Below are 24,492 nucleotides of genomic sequence, written 5' to 3' on the forward strand. Positions count from 1 at the left end.
AATAAATCAGATTAAACATCGCATTTACACTTATGTTGCACACCTGCTGTACAAGTGGTTCAAGCTAAATTTTAATTTTGTTGATGAACCATCATCGCTACCTGTCAACAAAGTTAAATCTACATCATTTGCTTTTTTAAAGTACTGTCCCAAACATTTGAACATGGATGCAAACTAACATAAAAACAGAACAACTATGAAATGATAAAATCAAGCAATAAAATAAAATCTTGAACAAAAAAAATGTATGTACGATTTTAAAAAAGTGAAACTTAAAAATGGTATAGTGTATGGTTCTAGCCTATGTTAATTTCCATTCCGCATTTACAATGAAATTTTCTGCAAACAGAATAGAAAAATAAACAGTTCAAATCTTGTAACAAAAATATTCTATGTACAGAAAAGAAGTGTGATTCAATCCAGAAGATCGTAAAATGTCACTTTTTTTTCTTTTATAAAGTTTTGAAATGAAATATAAAAATCTCATGTAGGATATCCAATTTAGAGGTCAATGACCTACAGCCTTTGTTTTGTCAAAATAGATTTTCTATAATTATTCCGATTTATAATACTTGAAATTTAAAAAATGATCCATCTGCTATAAATTACAAGTATGATAAACTATGTCATGAGTTCTTTCATTTGGAATCAGTTGCAGTTGGTATAAACTGGCAAGTAATTTAACTTGTCTAGAAATCAAGGTATGTGCAGTTTATTTTTACAGTTATTTTTGAAACAGACTACAAAAGAAAGGTCATATTGAAACACACTTTAAAACTACAATCACAATGAAACATTAAAAGTAACAAAATTGAAAAAGTAACAAAATTGAAAAAGTAACAAAATTGAAAAAGGAACAAAACTTTGAAAGTTCCAAGATTTGACCTGTTTAATTTCCTTTTTAAAAATTTCATGATTGCATTGCGTGACCCTGACACTCACCAGCTGTGTTAGTCTTTGTGCCTAAAAATAACCAGTTGCTATGACTACCTATATGTCAATGGTCAAGGAATGAGTTGGTACACAGTAAAATATGGCAAATGGCTACCATCATTATACAAAAAGTTGTAAAATGGAGAAACATGACATGTGCTCATGATAATTTGTTTTAATGACAACAAATATGTATATGTATTTTATTTGCCTTTTCCGTGTAAATTTTCAAGCTCAAGTGGTTACAACAGCACTCATAAAGCTACCTGGATCTCTTACTCACATTACAGAATTAAACATTCCTGGTGGGCTTCAGGCCCAGTCATCAGTGAAAAGCAAATGATTTGTAACCATCAAACTAAACCACTCAGCCACAGATGATCACATGTACTCATTAAATGATTATTTCTAAGTTAAGAAAAATCTTTTGTATTTCATTTATATTTTCCAACTCATTCCATGACTCCATTTTTTCTTGATCTAATTCTATAATGATAAATATAAATAATATTTGTTATAACAGAGAAAGAATTTTAAAGGACAGAGGAACTTCAGTTTTCAGAAGTCCTATGGAGATATCCAGATGACACAAGCAGAAAAATATCTTCATATCACTTAAACAAAATATTATATCAACCTTAATCTGCATCTTATTTTAAATTTAGATACAACCCTTAAAAGAGCTTTATAATCCCCATCCCCCAAGCTAGACACCAAAATCTTCATTAAGTAATTACAATCATTTTGACAAGAATACTGCATACTATTTATGATAAGAAAATGTGATAAATTTATTTTTTTAACACATAAGTAGCCTTACATCTTGCCATACTATCAGTTGTATAAACACAATTTTCAAAGATAAACTTACATTGCTCTTAAAATAAAATATTATTCTAGGATTTAATCAAGGCATTTTTGAAATTTAATCATTACTTTCTTTTTCAATTTTGTATGGTTCAACTTTAACATGTAAGATTGTATAGTAACCTTCAAGCTTTACTAATTTAGGATGACCCAATGCACTACTTTGGTGGCACAACTGCAACCTTCAGTCCCTTTTTTAGCTTGATTTAATTTCACACCAACACAATAGAGGTCATACTGCACCTTTCAAGCTTTACTGCTGGAGGAAGACCTCAAATGATTCAACGCACATTATTTCAGGCTAAAATGTGCACCTGAGTAGAACAACCAATGTTCAGTAAGCTAGCTGGATAGCTTTCTCACAAAAAGAATCGAAGACGCTGTCACAGCTTGAACCTACTTTGGTACCTTCTAAGTACATTTTCAAACTTTAACATCTTAATGTGAGACATCCAATAAACCTCTAATCAATTATTATACCCCAACATCTATAAGTCGCAAAAGTTGAAACTTTTATAAAGAAGAGAAGGTAAACCTGTCTAGCAAACAAAATAGTCGTTCTAGCCTCTTTTATCTATGAAAACAATATCCATAGAGATGCAGTTAAAAGAATATTCTATTCAAATAGTAAAAGTTAAAACTTTTTTCTATCTAATAGTTAAAGTCAAGTCAAAGTATTTTACTATTCTAATGGTAAAAGTTATAACTTTTTTCTATCTAATAGTAAAAGTCAAAGCTTTTTTATTACTCTAATAGTAAAAGTTAAAACTTTTTTTATTCAAATAAAATAACTTTCACTCTCCTCAAATTACAGACATGTCCCTTCATTTGTTTCTCCATATTTAAACCAATAGCTTTAAGTGTTGAAATTTACTTATTCTTCTTTTCAAATTAAACAATCATCTCGGCAGAAATCAAGAAAAGAAACCTGCATCAAAATGAAATCAATCATCTTAAGGATGAAAGGACTTGTTACTGCTTAATACAACAGATGAAATGACTTGTTTCTGCTTAATACAACATTTTTAAAAAAGAATATCAAGGAGTAGTAACTATTAGGTACACATTACACTAAATTTGTACTCACTGACTAACTTCCTGAAGAGCTCCCTCATAAGTTCTGGTTTATCAAAACTGGTCCTTAATTGGGCCAACACCTCTTTGTTTGCAACCACAAGTTTCTAAAATAAACATTTCAATGAGTCAACAAACACTCAATGTTTTACAATGAGTTTCATCACATATTACAATATCTATGATTTTGCCAGTCATGTCATATTGGTTTCTCAGTCACTGTGTAAGCAGGCTTTGTTTAAATTGGGTTTCTCAGCCACTGTGTGAGCAGGCTTTGTATAAATTGGGTTTCTCAGCCACTGTGTAAGCAGGCTTTGTTTAAATTGGGTTTCTCAGCCACTGCGTAAGCAGGCTTTGTTTAAATTGGGTTTCTCAGCCACTGTGTAAGCAGGCTTTGTTTAAATTGGGTTTCTCAGCCACTGTGTGAGCAGGCTTTGTTTAAATTGGGTTTCTCAGCCACTGCGTAAGCAGGCTTTGTTTAAATTGGGTTTCTCAGCCACTGTGTGAGCAGACTTTGTTTAAATTGGGTTTCTCAGCCACTGGGTAAGCAGGCTTTGTTTAAATTGGGTTTCTCAGCCACTGTGTAAGCAGGCTTTGTTTAAATTGGGTTTCTCAGCCACTGCGTAAGCAGGCTTTGTTTAAATTGGGTTTCTCAGCCACTGCGTAAGCAGGCTTTGTTTAAATTGGGTTTCTCAGCCACTGCGTAAGCAGGCTTTGTTTAAATTGGGTTTCTCAGCCACTGCGTAAGCAGGCTTTGTTTAAATTGGGTTTCTCAGCCACTGTGTAAGCAGGCTTTGTTTAAATTGGGTTTCTCAGCCACTGTGTAAGCAGGCTTTGTTTAAATTGGGTTTCTCAGCCACTGCGTAAGCAGGCTTTGTTTAAATTGGGTTTCTCAGCCACTGTGTAAGCAGGCTTTGTTTAAATTGGGTTTCTCAGCCACTGTGTGAGCAGGCTTTGTTTAAATAGTTTCTTTTTCAATAGAAAAAGTCTAACAGATTTACTTGTAAAAGCTTAAAACTCTGCTGCGAATTGCAGGGCAGGCCGATTCTAAACATATCCATTATATTCTCATCTTTACTTTTTAAGCAGAACTTTACATGCGGTCCTCAAATTATAACAATATCCTGCCAATATTCGCTACAAAACAGGTGCTCTCTTTCTTTTTTCATCTTACGAAAATCAAGTATTTTAAGATAAAATCACTCCCAATTTTCAAGAATTGAATGCTGTTTCACAATTAAACCTATAATAACAGACAAAATGACCTAACTTTATAACAATGTCAAATTATGGACAAAATGAAGTTACCTTTAACTCATCGACTTGGTTAGCAACATGAAACATGAGTTTCTCTCCCATATACTTCATACCATATGGACCAATAAGCTCGGCAAGGGCTTTCAACTCTGCAAAAATAAATAAACCCACTAAAAATTGCTCATTCAACACACATCAACAGTAAATGTCACATCTTCATAATTCTCACGCAACACATATGAAATATCTGATCTTTTTACCCCCATAATCTAAAGATTGAGAACATAATTCCTGCTAATCTTTCAATTTTTTTTTATGTGTTTCCGATGAGATTTTAATGTGTGGGTAAACATCATGAGCACAATGTGGTAATAATTTTGGAGGTCTCAGCGTTTTCAATTGTCAACTTGAGCGAAGTAACACAAGATTTTAAGAAAAGTTAAAAGATTCATGATTCAAGTAATTATTTACATTATATACGCAATTAATAAATAATTTTCCAGGTTTTGTTTCACCATATTTCTTCTGCAACTATCTCAATAAGGGCTATTTTTGCGTATTTTGACCTCTTTTTAGTAATTTACATTGATTATATATTATTTGCAATGTGTAAATTACTATTTTGTTCACTTCACACATTTTATTTTCTACTTTTAAATACATTTTCATAATTGTCATGAAAATTGGCATGAATCTGGAAATGAGCAGCTTTAACAAACCTGACAGATCAGCATATTCCTCTGCTGCAAAAGGAATCTGTTGTCCATCCTGTGACAAACTAACAAATGCCTTCTGACTTGGTGAGTACACTATCTGACCAGTATTACATGTCACACGGCGTAGGAACACCTCTAGGTACCTGAAACATTAAATCATTTGAAAACAATCAGTTTTAAATTTCATCAAAACCAGCAACCCCCCCTCCCACACACACACACACAAACACTAGATCGACTTTTTTCTGCTTACCTGTTTCAATCTTTTTTGACAGGCATTGTAAAAAGAAGTCAAAATAAATCCATAGCACTTTTAAATTAAATTAAGAAAAATCTTAGAATATAAATGGATATTAATGAAACACAAATGTAATCTTGAAATAAATATCTCCAGTCCATGATTGATGGATATGTGTAAACTAGAATGTTTCACTGAGCACCATGCAAGATTCTAACTAATATTTGCAACATGTATTCTCACCTATCATAGTATGCAAATGGATAACATTAAATTAAAACTGACTTATCTACTTTAATTAATCACCTCTGTCTTAAACAAATTTCAAGATGTCTTAATAATATACTATTAACTGAGCAAATTACTGTATTTTCCAATAAAACTGCTATTCTACTATTCGGTTTCATCAGTACTTAAACAATACCAATGTGAATTGAAAAAATGCCAAATAAATCAAATTTTAAATATATATCAAAATAATAATAACAAGGAATTCATAATTTTTACTCATTTCTACTTCACAAATGCAATTTTACTATGCAAACTAGCTTACCAGTTAGTATAGTTGGCAGTAATGGTTTTCTCTCCGCTAAAACTGTCCAATGGCTGCGTCTGCTGTGGAAGTACATTGTTGAACACACGGGCAATGTCAATATGAACTGAAAGTTAAAGTCACAATATTCTACTATTCCTTCAATAATATCTGGCCTACTATCAAACCTAAGCTTGGTGTAATCTTGTCAGGAATATTTAATAAATTATCACATACCATGCCTTTTTTTAAAAGAAATTAAACATTTTCTTTTTTCACACATTGTTTGGGTCATAAGTCAAATTTACAGCTGCTTCTTTTTTTCTGTCAAATGCCTTTCAGCCTACAAGTCACACCAGATGATTGCTGGTTTTCTCACCAGTAATTGGACAAGTAGGGATTAAGGAAGCCAAAAGACAATCCCATCTTTCAATAGATTGGCCTCCAGAGTAAGTATGGTGTCCTAACCCTACACCTTTCTTCTTTTTTAGTGGTAAAGGAAGATCTAAAAAATCTTTTTTTGTAAACTAATTCTGGAAAAAGCTAGGACATGAGTAAAACTACTGACCTTCCTTGTCCTAGTAGGATGGATTCCTCAAAAACAAAGAAAGAATATGATTATGGACCTTGCTAAACTAAAGATCAATTTTTAAGCTACATGTGTAACTATGTTGTCATAGCCAATGTTGTATTAATATAAACTATATTGTATTATATATCACATACCATAGTTTTCAATAGACTGTAGAACACTCATAATAGCTTTCACACTACACAGAAGTTCTGATGGTTTTGCAATCTCGTTGGTCTCTGGGTTATACATCATCATTCCAACAAGTGCTCTGAAATTATAGTTAGTGTACTGTTATAGTCTGTTTCATTTTCCTTTCACTATAAAAATAATTATATTCAATGCTATGGTCTGTTTCATAATTCTACTCTAAGATAGTATCGATAATTTAAAATACTACACATAGTATTTTTCAAATTCCTATCAATGATTTTATAGGTAATACAAAAAACTACAGTCTGTTTCAAAATAAAAATCTTTGCACAGACCCCGATGTGGAACTTTAAAAAGAAAAGTCTTAGCCAAATTTGAAATGAAGCTGAAAAACAATTGTGAACTACACAATGACATGATGACGATATTAATTTACTTAAATCTAAATTATTTCTAAGTAGTATTATAAATTGAGTCTAAAAACATGATAGCAAAAAGACTGACACTTTAAGTGTTCAATGAATGTACACTAACTTATTTAGTATAGTTAATTTATTCTAGCCTGCTTTCCTGGAACCAACAAGTACCGGTATTATACAAGGCAACATGGTCATGACCTAAGTAAGGTTTGAACCTACAATCCCTGGGTATTGAGGCAGACACGGTCAACCTAATCATAAAATGACTTCCCTTATTTCATCTACAGCATACAAAATAGATCATTGTAGATCTAATCTGATACAGTCAAACTCATTTCTTTTACACTAATTCTGTTTAGTTATGAATACTACAAAACACTGGGATAACTGTGTTGTAAAATTTTCAAAACTCACACATTAAAAACACTAGGCAATTACGACGCTGACAAAACAAACAAATCTACCTGACAATTATAATATTCAAATAAACTTGATACACTGAAAATGAAAAAAAAACATCATCTTTTAGCACTAATCAAACAAAATTTGACACTGTTTCACTCTAACTAGGGCATCAGCCTAGTTCTATAAACAAACAACTTAATCTGAAATAAAACATGCTTGCTACCTTATTAATAGGGAAAAGAACAATATTGACATAATTTTTGGTTAAAACTTTCATGCCTATACTAATAATGCATATATGTCAAAGTTTTGTGCCATACATGTATCAGCAGTGTAAAAATCTAACTTGGATATATACTGTATTATGAAAGAATATATATACTTCACTCCAAAAGTTTTAGAAAATTTTTTCAAGCATATTTGTATCTTTAGCATTCTAATCATAGCAATTTTAATGTCTGACAAATATGAAATAGATTGTTATTTTATTGTTTCCTGGCCACGCATTCTAAACAAATACTTGAACGCATTCATATGGTTATTTGAGTAGTAATTCCTCAGGTGCCGCTTCATGATTTATTTTAGACACAAACACTTAAGAATAATCTATAGGCAAAATGAAAACCTTAATGTCATAAAAGAAACCGATTTAAAACTTACGTGAGTGAGGGTAATCTATTGAGTGGATTGACCTATTCAGGAAATCACAAAAATTAGTGCTCCATGAATAATAATGATTTTGCAGATGAACTGTATGTATTCTAGTGGCAGTATTAATATTGCCATCAGCTTATTTGCTTAATAATAATAATAATAGTATTTTGATCACTCTACAACAAAAAGTTTAAAATTCCAGCAAGACACTCAATATGTGACGAGAGAGGAATTATGCCTGCCAATCAATGTTTAATCAAACTTTTGGAGTGATGTATATGTAATAGGTGAGTGGTTATTTAATATCTATAACATTTTCCATGCCTTGACAGACAATTTGTGAATAATTTATATATATACAGAAATGTCGTAACTTTTCATGACTATTGGTACAGTCAATTCAAAGTCAATACAAGTAATAGACTGGTTACGCTGCTCTTGTCATTTATATATGCAAATCGCAAAGTGAAATCCAGAAGCAGAAAAAGCATTTTATACATAAGTTACTATAGCAAATATACAATATATTTGACCCTATAGACCTGTGGAAAAAAATCTTTTAAAATACATAAACACGATACATGTTAGACTTTGGCTGAATCATAATCCTTAACCATTCACTTTCTATTGTCCTTTGCCACCAGTATAGAGCCAGAATTTGACCAGGCCTCAAGGTTATAAAACTTCCTACCCCCCATCTAAGTTCAGTCTAAAATCTAAGGATTTTCATTAGTCAGTGTACATTCTGTAGCAGTTACTGACCAATCAAATACCTGAGATCTGAGTTTGAGCTAAGAGAATTTCTTTATAACCTTAAGTCCAGGTTCTAGTATACTGATTGTAAGTTTTATTTTGTATTTTGATATTGAAATCACTTAAAAGAAGCAGGACAAATAAACTACACATATTCAGCTGGGTCAAAGGTTAAAGAAGCTTCATCGAGGTTCAACTGTTTAAAAACCTAAAATTTGAATAGCTTACACAGCTCAACTGGGTTTTTTAATTCAGAAAGATACGCAAAAGATAATGACTTAAACTTAGCTGAACAAATTAAGTTTTAAACACTTTTCATTTTTTTTAGGCCAATTTGCTCAACTAAAATTATTATTCTTGAAAAACTGAGAAATTGAATGATCTGAAATTTTGTTTCAAGTTGTTTGTCATCACCTATCAAACAATATAAAAATCTTTAAAAAAGGTCCTGTCATGTTGAAAAACCTCAGAGGAGTGCCTTTAATATAACAGTTGAATAATGTATGTATGTTGTAGAATTTACAGACAAGTCAAAGCTTCTTTTTTAAAACCATTTAAATACAACAATTTGGCTTAACAAATCTTACATTTTCTTGAAGCATACAATTATTAAAAAGCTGATTTTAATCAGATTATAATGTGTACAAATTTAAATGAAAATTTATGAAGTTTCCCAGGGTTTAATTTCAATTTCTATTCCTTGTAGCCAAAATGACCATCTGTGATAAAATTTAACATAGTAAATATAACAGATCCTGAATATTTAATGTGTGTCTCTCTCTCTTTGTATACTGTGGCCTTATGCCCATCAAATTTGTATGAATTTAGCCTTAATTGTTTCATTCTTCATACCAGATCTTTGTTGGCATTTCTGTGTGACCAAAGCTCAGATGATAGGGAATTCATTGATGTACTCAACAATTTATCAGTAAAACATTCTTTTTTTTGTTGGGTTTTACATTGTACCAACATCATGAAGATCATATGGTGACTTCCCATATGAAGACCTCACAACTTTGTGCATTATTTAAGGCACAAATGGGCATCTGAGTAGAACCACCAACACTCTGTAAGCTAGCTAGATATAAAACAGTTGTTTCATAAAAACATTTAACTTAACTCATATATATAACAGTCTAAATATTTCAGTTCTGTAAATAACCTTTTCTTGTGTAAGAAAATAAGATCCTTAAAGGCACATTTTGTCTATATTATTTTCTTGTTGGTGTTAATAGCTCCTTAATTGCACATTATTTTCTTCTATTTTCTGTATTTGTGAAATTAGCAAAATAACACATCTGGCAAAATTACAAAATCTTTCACATGTAAATGAAGGACTGTGGGATGTAGTGACTTGGGATTCTAATATGTCTGCTATAATTAAATGTACACTAACTATGGACCTAGTTTCTTAATTTAATACCAGCATTGTTTCCAATATTCATCAAAACTTGCAACAATGCTCGTAAAAAAAATATCTCTTTGTTTAAAAATTGAGTGGAAAAGTAATATTTTACATCAACACCAGTATCAATGGAACAATACTATATCTGACCAATTTCCTGTTACATGGTCTCACTTCTCCAATAAGTTCACTTAAATTAGAGGAAAGAAATTCTGAATTATGTCTCTCAAATTAAATTGTGATTGTATATAAAATCCAGGATAAAACCTAAAAAAAAATCAGGCACATAGACTATGGACTCTAATCCAGGCTTCAAACATGGTGGATGTGAAAAAATGCAAGTTATTGTAAGTTTCAGACAAAGCTTTTTTCTGTCTTATATTTACCAAAAACACAATTTTGTGACCTCCCATGTGTTTTTATTTGTTAATGGGTCATAATGCAAAGCTTGTATGAAGTCTTTATAGTATTACTGGAGAAAGATTAAATCCCGAGCTTTTTCTCTGAATTATTTCAAGCACAAGTGGACATCTGAGTAGAAAAACTGACTTTTGATTGATTAATTACCTGAATAGAAGCCCAGCACAATTCAACAACAATGATTGGAGGTCAGTAACAATAATGAAGTGGTCACAGAGCCCAACCCTAATTCCACGTTTACACTAATGAAAGATCTCATAATTTTGTCAGATTGGGCGATATATAAAACATGAAAATACAATCTAAAAGGTAAAACTGAAGAAACATCATGCAATTTAAGGTAAATTTCTAGATTTCTATATGACCAGGCATTTATACATACTTGTCCTTAAACACATCTCTGAATGTGTACATTCTTAAAACAAAACATATGTATATCAGAATGATCATCAAAATATATAAAATATATATATTTTAGCACATATCGTCCCTTGCTTTAAATGTAATCTATGCAGTTTATCTTTCTTTTTATTATAAATGTATAACATAAAACTTCATGACGCCATCAACCCTATGTGTTAAGAAGCCCAGGGCACAAACAAAATTCTGTCACAACTTCAAACAGTATAAATATTTCTAGCACAACTCCAAATGTTATAATATTCTACCACAAAATTTCAAACAGTCTGTAGCTGCCTAATTTATAAATAAAATCAGTGGATATAGCATTATAAGCATGGGGTAAGCTTGTTAATTCGTGACCACTGTTATGAACTTACTTGTTGAAACGTGTCTCTAGTTGCTGATGGAAGAACTCACGTGGGACAAAGCCGTGTTCCCATACCTGGATCACGGAACTGTGGTTGATAGCGTAACATAGCTCTGTGAGGGCCATGTGTAACTTATCCATCCTTAAATATGCAAAGAAACATATACTAAATATATTGTTACTATAATATACAAGTGTATTGACTATGATATGAAGATTTGTTTGACTGTGATGAAAAACTAGTAAGTATGGCTTGTGATAGTTTAATAGTTTGATTGTCAAAATTGAAAAGGACAGAGGTTTTGTTTTCTTCACAAATACAGATGAACTATACTCAAGCAACTCTTTTAACAAACATAGTTGCTAACTTGGATGTTAAATCTCCTTTTTCTTTTGGTGGGTCTTCAATTTCTTTTTTTAATCTAGTAATATGTGGTGACACTTTTGTGTCTGTCTTGACAGAACATAAATAGCTTTCCTAGATAACCAGTAAACGAGTAATTAACAATTTCCTACAATGGGCTAACTCAGTAACTGCTAGTCCCACAAAGAAATATTCAATCAAACAAGTGAAAACTTGAATACAAATCTGATGTTCTCTCTATTGAACTAGGTGGTGCACTAATTCAAGTCATCAACAAAACAATTTGTAAAAGAGTCATTATAAATACATTTATCCAAGTTAACAGTCGGCCTTCATGGTTCCATTTACAGACAAAACTCTCATCATTTGTATGCAATTTACCAAATCAGTCTTCTTTTCTTCATGCACATTAATAAACATATAAATTTCTAATAATTTTCGGAAAAAGATATCTACATACACTGCATGTACTTAAAATTTTGCACATTTACCTTGTGAAATTTTCTCTGTTTTTCCGTGCACTTTCTTGACCAGGTTTCTCTGGTTCTTTATCCTTGTCTTTGTCTTTCTTCTTCTCTTTTCCTGGCTTCTTCTTCTGACTCAACTGTACACTATGCTTTGGTAATAGCTATATAAAACAGAAAAGTTTGTATTGATTTTAATGGGTTTTAACTCATACAGACAACAAAAAGGTCATATTGGTGACATTTCAACATCATTGGCAAGGGGTGGACCACTGGTACCTCTTCATGCAATAATTTCAGGCATAGGCTGGACCACAAGTAGGACCATCAATAAAGGAGGATGTAATGCTTCTACATATGAACAAGTCCAAAATCCCTTGTAGGGACAAATAATTTAAAGTTAGTGACATAGCAAATGTCTTAAGTTAACAATTTTCATACAATTTTGAATAAACCTTCTGTTTAACATTAATGTTTGATTTCCTACCCAATAAATCTATTTTTAGACCTTCCTTGAGTATGTTGTGCTACAGCGAGCTAAAATTTGAGCTACCAATAATATAGATCCAGGTCAAACTGCAGGAATGAACAAGTTGACATGGCCTCTATATTAGTGATAAAAGATATAATACATTTCTATTTCCAGCAGATTTCTGGCTAGATTAAATTGGATTAAATAAACTTATAAATCACTGACCTTGTAATTAAGAAGACACTGTTCCTCACAGATTGCTGTTATCACCTGGTTCACCTCATCAGCCATGTCTTTAAGGAACCAGTGAGCATACTGAACACTTGTAGTACCAATAGAATGCCTCTGACATAAACAATTGTAGACATCATTTTAAATATGTGGAAATAAGTTTCCTCAAGACTTCAACAGTATTTTACTAGTAAAATGTTAAAAATCTTCCATACTCTAGCTAAAGAATTTCTTAACATAAAAATTTCTTTTGCTCATTACCAGGAAAAAACATAAAATTTAAACTGAAACTTGGCACTGATATATAGTGAAGATCTAGCCAATTTCAACCTTTCAAACTATTGTTTTAGTGGTGCAGTTCCATATAACTGTTATGCTCAAAGCTTACAATTAGTTTATATTAATTTATTTTAGTTTGATTGTGTTAGAACTTATAAGCTTCTTGAACACTCTTGAATCTGTTCCTGCAACCAACCAGTACTAAGCAATGAGTGTAATGTTTCTTGCTCACGGAAACAATGGATTTGTCTCTGATGGGGCTCAAACCCATGCTGCCAGCAATCCTTAGATTACTAGTCTGATGCATAAACCACACAGCCACACTGCCACTCATTTATGATAGGTCACTGTGAAAAAAAAACAACCCATGTGTTAACTTACATGTTGTGTACTAAATCAACATGATTCTCATGACTTTGACTAAGGAAGACCTGTGCTGCATAAAGTCTTGTTTTAAAGCCATGAAACTAATCACATATCTTTTTATATAGGAAGTAAAATATGTATTATTGTTACCTCTTCAGGACAGAGAGAATGTGTAGCATTCATGAAATGTCCACAGATCATTGGGAACACAATACAGTATCTGTGCTGAGCCGGGAATTCCATACACTGTTTAAACTGGTGCTCAAATATTGTGGTGTAAAAACTGAAAAAAATTAATATAAAAAAAACATTAATTGCAAAAACCATTTCTAATTCATAATGGGGTTAATGGCAGGCCAATGGAACTAGTACAGCCAGGCAAGTCAGCATCCATACATATACTGGCCTGACTATAATTCTTATGGCCGCTCAAATAAGTAATGTTCATATAGAGTCAAAGCCTTTTGCCACCAGTATAGAAAAAGGCTAGCTGTCGCTTTAATGCAATCCAAGTAGGCTGTATACTGTTGGCCCACCAACTTTCTGATTTTCATTTTGACATCCCCAAAATTGTTAAAGGACAGTTCCAACAGTAGGGGCTGAATATGTTCATCCAAGAAATTCTGTGGGGTTGGGAGGAAAAAATAATCTGTAAAACTATCATAACTGGATCAATTTAAACTGATATGTTACTGCAGAGTTATTTTGAATGGTAGATATGATAAAATAATTTCCACAAAATAAGAAGTTGCTATCAAAGATAATAAAATTTGAAATACTGACCAGTATATGGAGAGGTCTGAAGCTTCATTAAGGACTTCATCCAGGTAGTCAACCATCTTTGTGTGAAATACTATAGTATTTAAATGTTTGGCAAGGTCATGATGGTCCTTTAATATCAATCCAGCTTTACTCACACTTGTATATGCCTATAATTAACAAAATGAATGCATATATTACAATGAACTGTGTCTCTTTAGTACAGGTCTCTTCCACATCAGAATCATATGAATAAAAATGAAAATAGTAATAACACAATAGCTGTCATTAGGAACAACACGCTCCACTATTCTCAGTGTAGGATAGTAAAATAAGAGCAAAAAAGTTCAAAAAGGGCCATTATTCTGTCAAAATCCATGTTAGAGTTATGGGTCTTGGATAGTGACCTTCTATTATACTCTCAGATGTGTGACGTTTCATCCAATTCTCTTAGGCAATTTTTGAGATAGCACAAAAAACTTAACTGAAGTGTGACAGCAGTGACAAGACCAAGGTGAGGGCATTAAAGATTAATACTTAACTATTTAAAAACAATATAAATTTTTTTATTAACAGATTAAGAAATGGAAATTTGGCACTTGTAAAGTTAATGATAATGGAAATTTGGAAAACAATTACCTGGAGTCTAAACCAATCCAACCTTAGACCTCTAAAATCAAACATTTCATTGTCTTCAACTGGAAAAAAAAGGTTTTTACAAATACATGCTATAATTTAAGATATGAAAATAATCTTACATTATCATGAAGATAGGCACATACACAAAATAATAAGAACTGTTAAAAGTAGAGATAATCATATTTTTTTTATTTACACACCTATAATGTATGGTTAATATTAATCATGCATTTACACTATGTTTGTACAACACAAATGACATCACATGAAACTACATGCACAGTAATGCATTAGCATTTTTACAGAGTTGCAGAAGCTGACTGGTATGTGATGAACAATTTTATCATTATCTATGTGGAGAAAATGTCAATTACTTGCTTGCTAACAAGAAGCAGCTTAGGGGTTTTTAATGAAAACAAAACAAACTTATAAACTGGTAAAACCAATACAAGTTTGTATGAAAGAAACACTGTTACAATCAGGAAACACTGTTACAATCAGTTGGCCGAGACAAACTGTTTGACATAGGTAGCATTAAAGACAATGTGTACTTGTTTAGTTTATACAAATTTATTTTAGTTTTATTGTGTTGGAAGCTGTAAGCTTATTGAAACACTCTAAAATCCGTTCCTGGAACCAACCAGTACTAAGCAATGAATTTCTTGCTCAAGGAAACCCACATAGCCAGCAATCCTCAGATTAATAGTCCTTCATGTTAACCAACAGGCCATGCCACCACATATTTGTTTAACAGGACATTATAATAGGAAATGTTACCTTGTTTGACAGTGAGAGCTGCTATAGATGTAGATATTGATGATAAAATCACTGACTCATCCTCTGGACACATGTTCAAGTTCTGTTACAAATACATTATATAACATTAAACGTTAATATCTCAATTCCTGTAACTGGGACCTTTCCTCATCAAATCAAGTTGAGTACATTTATTTTAAACATGTTATATAAATATGAAATCAGATGTATTTCTATGAAAAGTTGCCATGAAATCTCAAACTGGGGTTAACTGTATCTAAGAAATGTTGTTCTTCTATGGAACTGTTTCCAGAGGATCTCAAATGAAGTATTTCTATGAAGATTGTTAAAAGTTTAGAATCTCCAATGAAGCATATTTCATTTTATTTGTTGCCTAAGAAACTGTAATGGTGCATTTCTAGGAAAACTAGCCAAAAAATCTCAAATCGAGGGTACTTTTATGGAATAATTGCTATACAATCTCTTTAATTTTATGCCTTATTTTTGTATGGGAAATACTATAATGTTTATACCTGTATAAGTTGATTCAACAAGACAGCATCATATCCTGCTAGGTATTGTACATAGTACCTCTGCATAACTTGATGGTACTTCTTTACCAAACCTACAAAAATATAACTTCACTTTTACAGAAGTCCTAAAATAAATTTGTCATACAAAACAATATCTAGAGAGATCAGGAATTTTATGGACAATGATTTTACAAGTTACTATTTAATATTCTGCAGAACCCACTTTATATACCATCATGATAATCAACATTTCCTATTTCAAATCATAACCGTAAGACATACATTACTCTTTTTATCTATCAAGGTAACAACGAATGCTGTTACTTCTGTATAATAATATTACTTACCCTTTAACTCTTCAATGTGGAATAACAGTTCTGGAATTTGCCTGTAAAAAAATACAATAAAGATATTACATTTCTTAACAAAAACCACCTGATCAAATATTACAAACCCACACAGGTATTTAACATTTAAAGTAGCCCTTGCACAGGTATTAACAATTCAAAGTGGCACTGGTACAGGTATCAAATATTCAAGCAAAGGCATATTCACCAAAAGCTCTTCCTGACCAAGACACCGATCAAATTATAGTCCAACAACGGTTTCTTTTTCTTATATTGCACTAACACATCAGAATGAAAATTACTCTTGACTTTGAGAGTGATAGGGTATAATATTGCATGAATTGTTGCCTGTAATATTTTACTGTGCATCTGGACTCCATACCATACTATACATGTCATACCACAAAACATTCAAAATTCGTTCTGTTTCCTTAGTAATAGTTTTAAAATATTTCATTTACATACATTCATCAAATAAATATAAATACACCTTATTATATGTTGTCAAAAAAGAATATGCTAAAATTTATACCACTATTTAACAAAGTTCTTACCTGTCAACAAAGTCCTCTTGGTTCATTTTGACGTTGTGTCTACGGCCAGGTGGATTCTGGAAATGTCGCAGGAGCCAGTGTACCTCATTCTGAGCCATTGAAAGTGCTTGTAGCACATACAGAGCCTTGGGTCCAAGCAGGCCTGGCTGATCGGTATATATCAGTGTCAATTCTCGGAGAGCTGTTCGTAGAAACTTTCTCCTCTCTCGGTGTAATCCTGGTCTGTTAAAGCAATTAAACATTAAGTAAGTTTGGTTGTTTGTTCATCAATACAATAAGCTGTCATCTCAGAGCATTATTATTGTTAGTATCATGCCTTTTTTTTAAATCATCCAGAAAATAAAACCATCCAGAAATTAATACAAAACCCAGGGCATAAACAGATTTTTGCCAGAATGGAATATATTGTTTTTATTTTAGAGGCCATATGATCAGAAGTTAAGACCGACTTGCTAACTATTCCACTATGAGTAAAATTTAAGATTACATATTCATAACTAGTTTTGAATTATGTGACATTGTATGCTTCATAGTAATTAAACATTACACTGGAAACACACTATTGTTAAAGCATAAACACTTATGTGACAAAAACATCTTTGTCCCACAACCATTTAACACATAAAGCAAGAGTTCAACATGAATTTTTTGCCTTATTATCTTAATACAATTATAACAACTTTGGGTAGATTCCTTAACCTGCTGCATTTCATTAAATTGCTAGCCATTTATCCATTTTAAAACAATTCATTATCATTTTAACAGGAAATGTTAAGTTAGTCCGCCATAATATACAACCTTATGGCGCCTAAACTAGAATGGCTCATTACAAAAAAGAATTTGCAGTTTCACTTTAATCCTTGTAAGGATGAATTTGTACACATTTTAAAACTGCCAGTGTATCTTTAAGGGCCAATTTGGGTTAAAATTCAGCCCCATTTCCCTCCCCATAAAGTATATTATTTCCCGCTACTTCTTTCTGAAAAAAGTTCTCTGAAAGTACAAAAAGATGGGCCGGCCCTTCCACCATTTCAAGTGCTGTTTTAATACTGGTCAAATAAACATCAATGATATGACTATCTAATTGAGCGGATACACTTGAATATTGTCATAATTTGATGAATAATCATAATCTCACTAAAGCTTTGTACGTGTAGCATCAATGGATCCTCCAAGCTTTAGGTACACATTATATGTTACGTAATTATTTATTATGTTATTATAAAACTCACTGTCTTGACCTTAGACTGGTATAGACTTTCTGTAATCCAATATACATATCCAAGATGGCAAGTATAGCTGGCACAAGAGTATTAACTTGTGTCCAGAACTATTTTATTCATGTCCGAAGAGACTATTGCATACCAAGAACATGTAACCAATTATTTCTCAATGAGCATATTTTATTCTGATCAAGACAGTGATACTAACTAGAACTATCACTAAATGTGATTAATACCCACACAAGACTGCTTCGGAAATGAGGATGTTACTAGTAACAGAATACCTTGTAAAAGAATTGAAATATAGAGTTATGGTTGTGGGCAATTAACCCTTTACCACATATATACGCGAAACAACGCACTTTCGACCCCCCCCCCCTTTTTTAGGTCTCAAATAGTGAAAAAATGTCCTATTTGGGCTCCAAACATAAGTTTTCGTTTGAGAAATGTTGCTAAAAAAATTTAGCACTTTTTCGGCGCCGCCCCCATCCAAAAGATACATCAGGGGGTTGCCAGAAGGGGGATGTGCCCCCTTCTGTTAGGGGGGTTTGAAGGGGGGCGGAGTCCCCCTCATCGCCAAGAAAATTTTGGACTTGTGAGAGGCTAAAAATGACCCCCGGTCGATCATAATGTAACGTTTAACCAACGCTGAAAAGCTTTTGACTCTATCTCAATCCCTTGAGAAGTTGCAGCACTTTGAATAAATTTTGATGGAAAAAATCGAGGCAAAATAGTGATTTTTGGCAATTTTGAGATGTCCCCTCGTTGCCATGGTAACAGGAAATTTAAGACTGAGCATGTCGCTACAAAGGCAATGGTCCAGTCAACATTTGTGCCAAGTTTGATTAGAATTGAAGCATTTTTCATAGTTTCATAGCAGTTTGAACTTGTAACAGGAGGCTTTTCAGTGAAAACGGCCATTTTTCACAATATGCTCATGGGGGAAAGGGTTAAAGATAGTTGTGGTTCTTATATGTTGCATTTCCTTTCAATGTGGGCCATTGATGAAGTTTAATTAAATTACTCTGTAATAAGTCCAGAAAGACAAAGAAAAGGAACAAAGGGCAATAACTCTATAAATACTGAAGATAGAGTTATAGTTCTTGTGCACTGCACTTCCTCTTATTGTGCTTGACAATTGTATGAAGTTGTTTTGAATTCCAACCAGTACGTTTTAAGTTATGCTCCTGACAAGGAAAAGTAACAAAGGGCAGTATCTCTGTATTTTGTCAAAATGGAGTTATGGCTCTTGTGCACTGCACTTCCTTTTAATGTCCTTGACAACTGTATGAAGTTGTACTGAATTCCAAACAGTAGTTTTCAAGTTATGCTCTGGAAAAGTAACAAAGGGCAATAACTATGTAATTAGTCAAGATGGAGTTATGGTTCTTGTGCACTGCACTTTCCCCCATGTGCTTGACCATTGTATGTAGTTGTTTTGAATTCCAACCAGTACTTTTCAAGTTATGGTACGGACAAGGAAAAGTAACAAAGGGCAATAACTCTGTAATTAGTCAAGATAGAGGTATGGTTCTTGTGCACTGCACTACCCCTTATTGTGTTTGACAATTGTATGAAGTTGTTTTGAATTCCAACCAGTAGTTTTGAAGTGATGCCACGGACAAGGAAAAGTAACAAAGGGCAATAACTCTGTAATTAGTCAAGATAGAGTTATGGTTCTTATGCACTGCACTTCCTCTCAATGTGCTTGACCATTGTATGTAGTTATATTGAATTCAAACTATTAGTCTTCAAGTTATGGTCTGGACAAAAAAATCAAGGGAAAAGTAACAAAGGGCAATAACTCTGTAATAACTTTAGATAGAGTTATGGTTCTTGTGCACTGCACTTCCCCTTATTGTGTTTGACAATTGTATGAAGTTGTTTTGAATTCCAACCAGTTGTTTTCAAGTTATGCCCCGGACAAGGAAAAGTAACAAAGGGCAATAACTCTGTTATTAGTCAAGATAGAGTTATGGTTCTTATGCACTGCACTTCCTCTCAATGTGCTTGATAATTGTATGTAGTTATATTGAATTCAAACTATTAGTCTTCAAGTTATGGTCTGGACAAAAAAATCAATGGAAAAGTAACAAAGGGCAATAACTCTGTAATTACTTTAGATAGAGTTATGGTTCTTGTGCACTGCACTTCCCCTTATTGTGTTTGACAATTGTATGAAGTTGTTTTGAATTCCAACCAGTTGTTTTCAAGTTATGCCCCGGACGTGGAAAAGTAACAAAGGGCAATAACTCTGTAATTAGTCAAGATAGAGTTATGGTTCTTGTGCACTGCACTTCCTCTCAATGCACTTGACCATTGTATGTAGTTATATTGAATTCCAACCATTAGTCTTCAAGTTATGCTCCGGACAAGGAAAATGCAACGGACGTCTGGACCGACCGACAGCCCGACTGACCAACCGACCGACTGACCACCGGGTGACTCCTATATACCCCCCCAAACTTCGTTTTTGGGGGTATAATAACTCTATTCTATTTATTGTTACCACATATATAAAGCCAACTATCTGTTCACTTAAAATTTATAACTAGGGAGATTATAATTTCTGTTAAGTATACTGGGATAAGTCAATTGACTATATTGATATCCGACAGAAAACCTAACATAAAGGCCAAATATTATGTTACTTTAGAATTTCATTACATGTAATGCAAAACATACTTGTTTTGTTAAACCAATTTCCCAGAATTTTTTTTTTTTTGTGAAGGCAAGCTAGAAAATATACATTTGATTTTTAAAGGTCACTTTGAAAATCACTAAAAAGCATCCAAAAACAGTTGTAGGAAAAGTTGTGGGAATTAAGGTCTTAAAAAGCTAAAAAAAAATTATAAAAATTAAGAAATAAGATTTTGAAATAGAATAAATCTAATGGCTAGAACACCGAAAGACAATATCAGGATAAGTAACACTAAAGATCAATGTTATTGTTTGTTTTTTGTTGTTGTTTTTTTTTCAATTATATAAGATGTTATGCTGCTTTCATTTCAATTCTTTATAACACTTTTAATATAATAGTGACCTTTTCAAAGTTCTGAAGTGGATCATGACCCCAAAGACAGCATACCCATTGGTATTCAAACACTGAAATCATTAATGGTTAAAAACTATAACTACTTAGTTATAACTGTAAGCAATGAGGAATGCCAATAATTCAATAATGGCCATGTCTACTTTTACAGGCGTTATTCATCAACTATGCTATTCATATGAAGCAGTTTTTAGGGGAATTTTATTTTCTTCAACAACAATGAAAGCCCCATCTTCCATGTTATTTGCACAGATTACAATGCAATGCACATAGAACTAAAAGTACACAGAACTAAAAGTACACAGAACTAAAAGTACCGTTAGTATGAATTTGTTGCAGTCATTTTACTTACAAATTACTGAAATAAACATAAATACCATAACATTAAAGATAAAGAAAAATGCAATGTTATATATATCATTTCATTTCACAATTTTTGTTATTAATCTGACTTTTTTTCAAATCTTGTGAAATGGATTTGTCTTGTGTTGAAGCAATTCAAGATGCAATTTACTTCAAATTAATTGTAGCACTTACACAGTTAATAACGTCTTGTCAGAAAAAGAAATAGCAGAAAGTAGAGATACTCATTCCAGAGTTTTAAATGGAAAGTTATTCAAGATTACCATGTGAACCAATAACTTCATGAAATGTACATTGACAAATTAACTGTTTATGGACAGGCTCACAAGTGTGATAATTTGATACCTACTTGCACAATGTGTAGGAATGTTAATTTGTAAAAAAATGTGTTATCATTAGTTACCTGTATTTTACAGAAAATATATCATTACAAACAAATGAGTATATATAGACATAAAATATATTATAGTAATTGTTAGAAGTAAATTCTTGAATGAAACATAACAAAACAATCACTGTAAAATTACATGGCATTCAAGATTGCATGATATTTTCAATAGAGAAATAAAGATATTGTAAGACAGAAATTGTATGGCAAATTATTCTGTATACAATTAAGTACTGTATGACTAAAGATGATGAAATATGCAAGGAAATAATGTATGAAATTGGTATATATTGTATGGCATAAAAATTACAGAGAATGAAAGATTGTAAAGGAAGATATTCTATGAAATTTTGTATCATATTTTGAAAGGAAATTATATGACATGACTATTTTGTAAAATAAGGCATGCACAAAATTAAACGTGATACATAAGAAACTGTATCAAACATGCAAATTCGTTGAATTTATATCCCCCGCCGAGTACTGGTTATTATCAACACAACAACTGAAGACATAAGGCTTTATTTATATATTAATCATGGCATAAACAGTAATATTCTTTGAACTTGATAAATATTCAGGGCAATAACAGAGCCATAACTTTGTGTTAAATAGTAAAATCTGGAAATGACAATGAGATGTATGCATACTACATAACTAATCAAGGGCCATAAATTTGAGTTATAAGTATCTGACTGGAACAAGGCGACTATATGCACATCTCCTCTTAGTATCTCATAAAGTTTCATTGAATTCCAGCCAGTAGTAGCAGAGAAGTAGCGAGGAAACAAATATTTTTCAATATGGATACTGCATAACTAATCAAGGGCCATAACTCTGAGTTAAAGTGTCTGACCGGAACAAGCTGACGATATGCGCATCTCCTCTTGGTATTGAAGGTTCCCATAAAGTTTCGTTGAATTTCAGCCAGTAGTTGCAGAGAAGTAGTGCGGAAACGATTTTTACTCTATATGCATACTACATAACTAATCAAGGGCCATAACTCTAAGTTAAAGGGTCTGACCGGAACAAGCCGAGGATATGCCCATCTCCTCTTGATATTGATGATTCCCATAAAGTTTCGTTGAATTCCAGCCAGTAGTTGCAGAGAACTACTCTGGAAACGATTTTTACTCCATATGCATATTGCATAACAATCAAGGGCCATAACTCTGAGTTAAAGTGTCTGACCCAAACAAGCGAGATATGCGCATCTCCTCTTGGTATTGAAGGTTCCCATAAAGTTTCGTTGAATTCCAGCCAATAGTTGCAGAGAAGTAGCGCGGAAACGATTTTTACTCCATATGCATATTGCATAACTAATCAAGGGCCATAACTCTGAGTTAAAGTGTCTGACCAGAACAAGCCGACGATATGCGCATCTCCTCTTGATATTGATGATTCCCATAAAGTTTCGTTGAAATTCCAGCCAGTAGTTGCAGAGAACTACTCCGGAAACGATTTTAACTCTATATGCATACTACATAACTAATCAAGGGCCATAACTCTAAATTAAAGGGTCGGACCGGAACAAGCCAACGATATGCGCATCTCCTCTTGATATTGATGATTCCCATAAAGTTTCGTTGAATTCCAGCCAGTTGTTGCAGAGAACTACTCCGGAAACGAAATTCGGATAGACCGCATGGACGGCAACGGACGGACGGACGTTCTCACAGGACAGTAATTATGTGGGCTACTCTATTGTTCTCTCTATTGTTCTTTTTAGCCACACAAAAAAATAGCCACATAAAAAGCATTACGGAATGAATGACAGCAAAGAGAAAGAACAGTTACCTATTGTCACCTCTAGCCACATAATTACTGTCCTAGTGAGTGCGGCACTGACGGACGGACGGACGGATACGGACGGAATGGACAACGCCAAAACTATATCCCCCTCCCGATTCCATCGGCGGGGGATAATAATGTTTTCATTACAAAATTTTTTGTCAACATTAGATTCTGTATGACATAATTATATAAAATACAGATACAATTCTTTTTTCACATTAGATTATGTATGATTTAAGCATGTGAAATGGGAATCTGTATGATATTACAATTTTGTAGAACACAAATAATAAATAGATCTTGATGGGATACTTGTATTTCTGAGGTCTTTATGATTTTGATGTTGTACTTTTTTGTCCTTTAACTCACACTGATATTTAAACATAGCATGCATCACTGTTAGACAGTTAGACATGAGGTACTCATGAGGTCTGCAAGATTTGATACATTTGTAATTTTTTCAATTTGACATGCAATATTGTATGAGATTCAAAACAGTATGACCTCAACAATACTATAACATAAAATACTTACGAGGTCTGTAAGGCCTGGTGTTGTAATTCCTTCACTTCATTGACTCGTTTATTCATGTTCTGTCTATAAAATGAAACAGTATTTTGAAACATTTATCATCCTCCAAAAGAATAATTTCAACCCTTCAATCGCTGAATTTTTTTAAATGGCCTTGTCAAAGCTAGCTTCTGTTATTGGAATTATTCATTATCAATTTTGGCGATACCAA

At 32.7% G+C, this 24,492-nt stretch overlaps 1 protein-coding gene across 6 annotated transcripts in view; it reads right to left on the bottom strand.

Moving 5' to 3' along the window:
• The window catches only part of LOC132748491 (membrane-associated protein Hem-like), a 59,469-nt gene that overhangs the window by 12,729 nt on the left and 22,248 nt on the right, over positions 1–24,492 (bottom strand). For 2 of the 6 annotated variants that reach the window (XM_060738126.1, XM_060738124.1), the window contains exons 10-27: positions 24,285–24,347; positions 16,931–17,152; positions 16,377–16,417; positions 16,030–16,121; positions 15,518–15,599; positions 14,741–14,799; positions 14,126–14,271; positions 13,493–13,625; positions 12,692–12,811; positions 12,022–12,158; positions 11,177–11,308; positions 10,780–10,812; positions 6,344–6,459; positions 5,639–5,744; positions 4,851–4,990; positions 4,183–4,280; positions 2,888–2,981; positions 943–963 (exon numbers count right to left, since the gene is read on the bottom strand). In XM_060738126.1, coding sequence (XP_060594109.1) covers positions 943–963; positions 2,888–2,981; positions 4,183–4,280; positions 4,851–4,990; positions 5,639–5,744; positions 6,344–6,459; positions 10,780–10,812; positions 11,177–11,308; positions 12,022–12,158; positions 12,692–12,811; positions 13,493–13,625; positions 14,126–14,271; positions 14,741–14,799; positions 15,518–15,599; positions 16,030–16,121; positions 16,377–16,417; positions 16,931–17,152; positions 24,285–24,347 — 1,835 coding nt within the window. The remainder of the gene's footprint in view (positions 1–942; positions 964–2,887; positions 2,982–4,182; positions 4,281–4,850; positions 4,991–5,638; positions 5,745–6,343; positions 6,460–10,779; positions 10,813–11,176; positions 11,309–12,021; positions 12,159–12,691; positions 12,812–13,492; positions 13,626–14,125; positions 14,272–14,740; positions 14,800–15,517; positions 15,600–16,029; positions 16,122–16,376; positions 16,418–16,930; positions 17,153–24,284; positions 24,348–24,492) is intronic. The other 4 variants (XM_060738128.1, XM_060738129.1, XM_060738127.1 and 1 more) reach the window with 3 other exon arrangements.

This window comes from Ruditapes philippinarum, unplaced genomic scaffold (assembly GCF_026571515.1).
Source record: "Ruditapes philippinarum isolate M1 unplaced genomic scaffold, ASM2657151v2 ctg2437_1_1_1_1, whole genome shotgun sequence".
Lineage (NCBI taxonomy): Eukaryota > Metazoa > Mollusca > Bivalvia > Venerida > Veneridae > Ruditapes > Ruditapes philippinarum.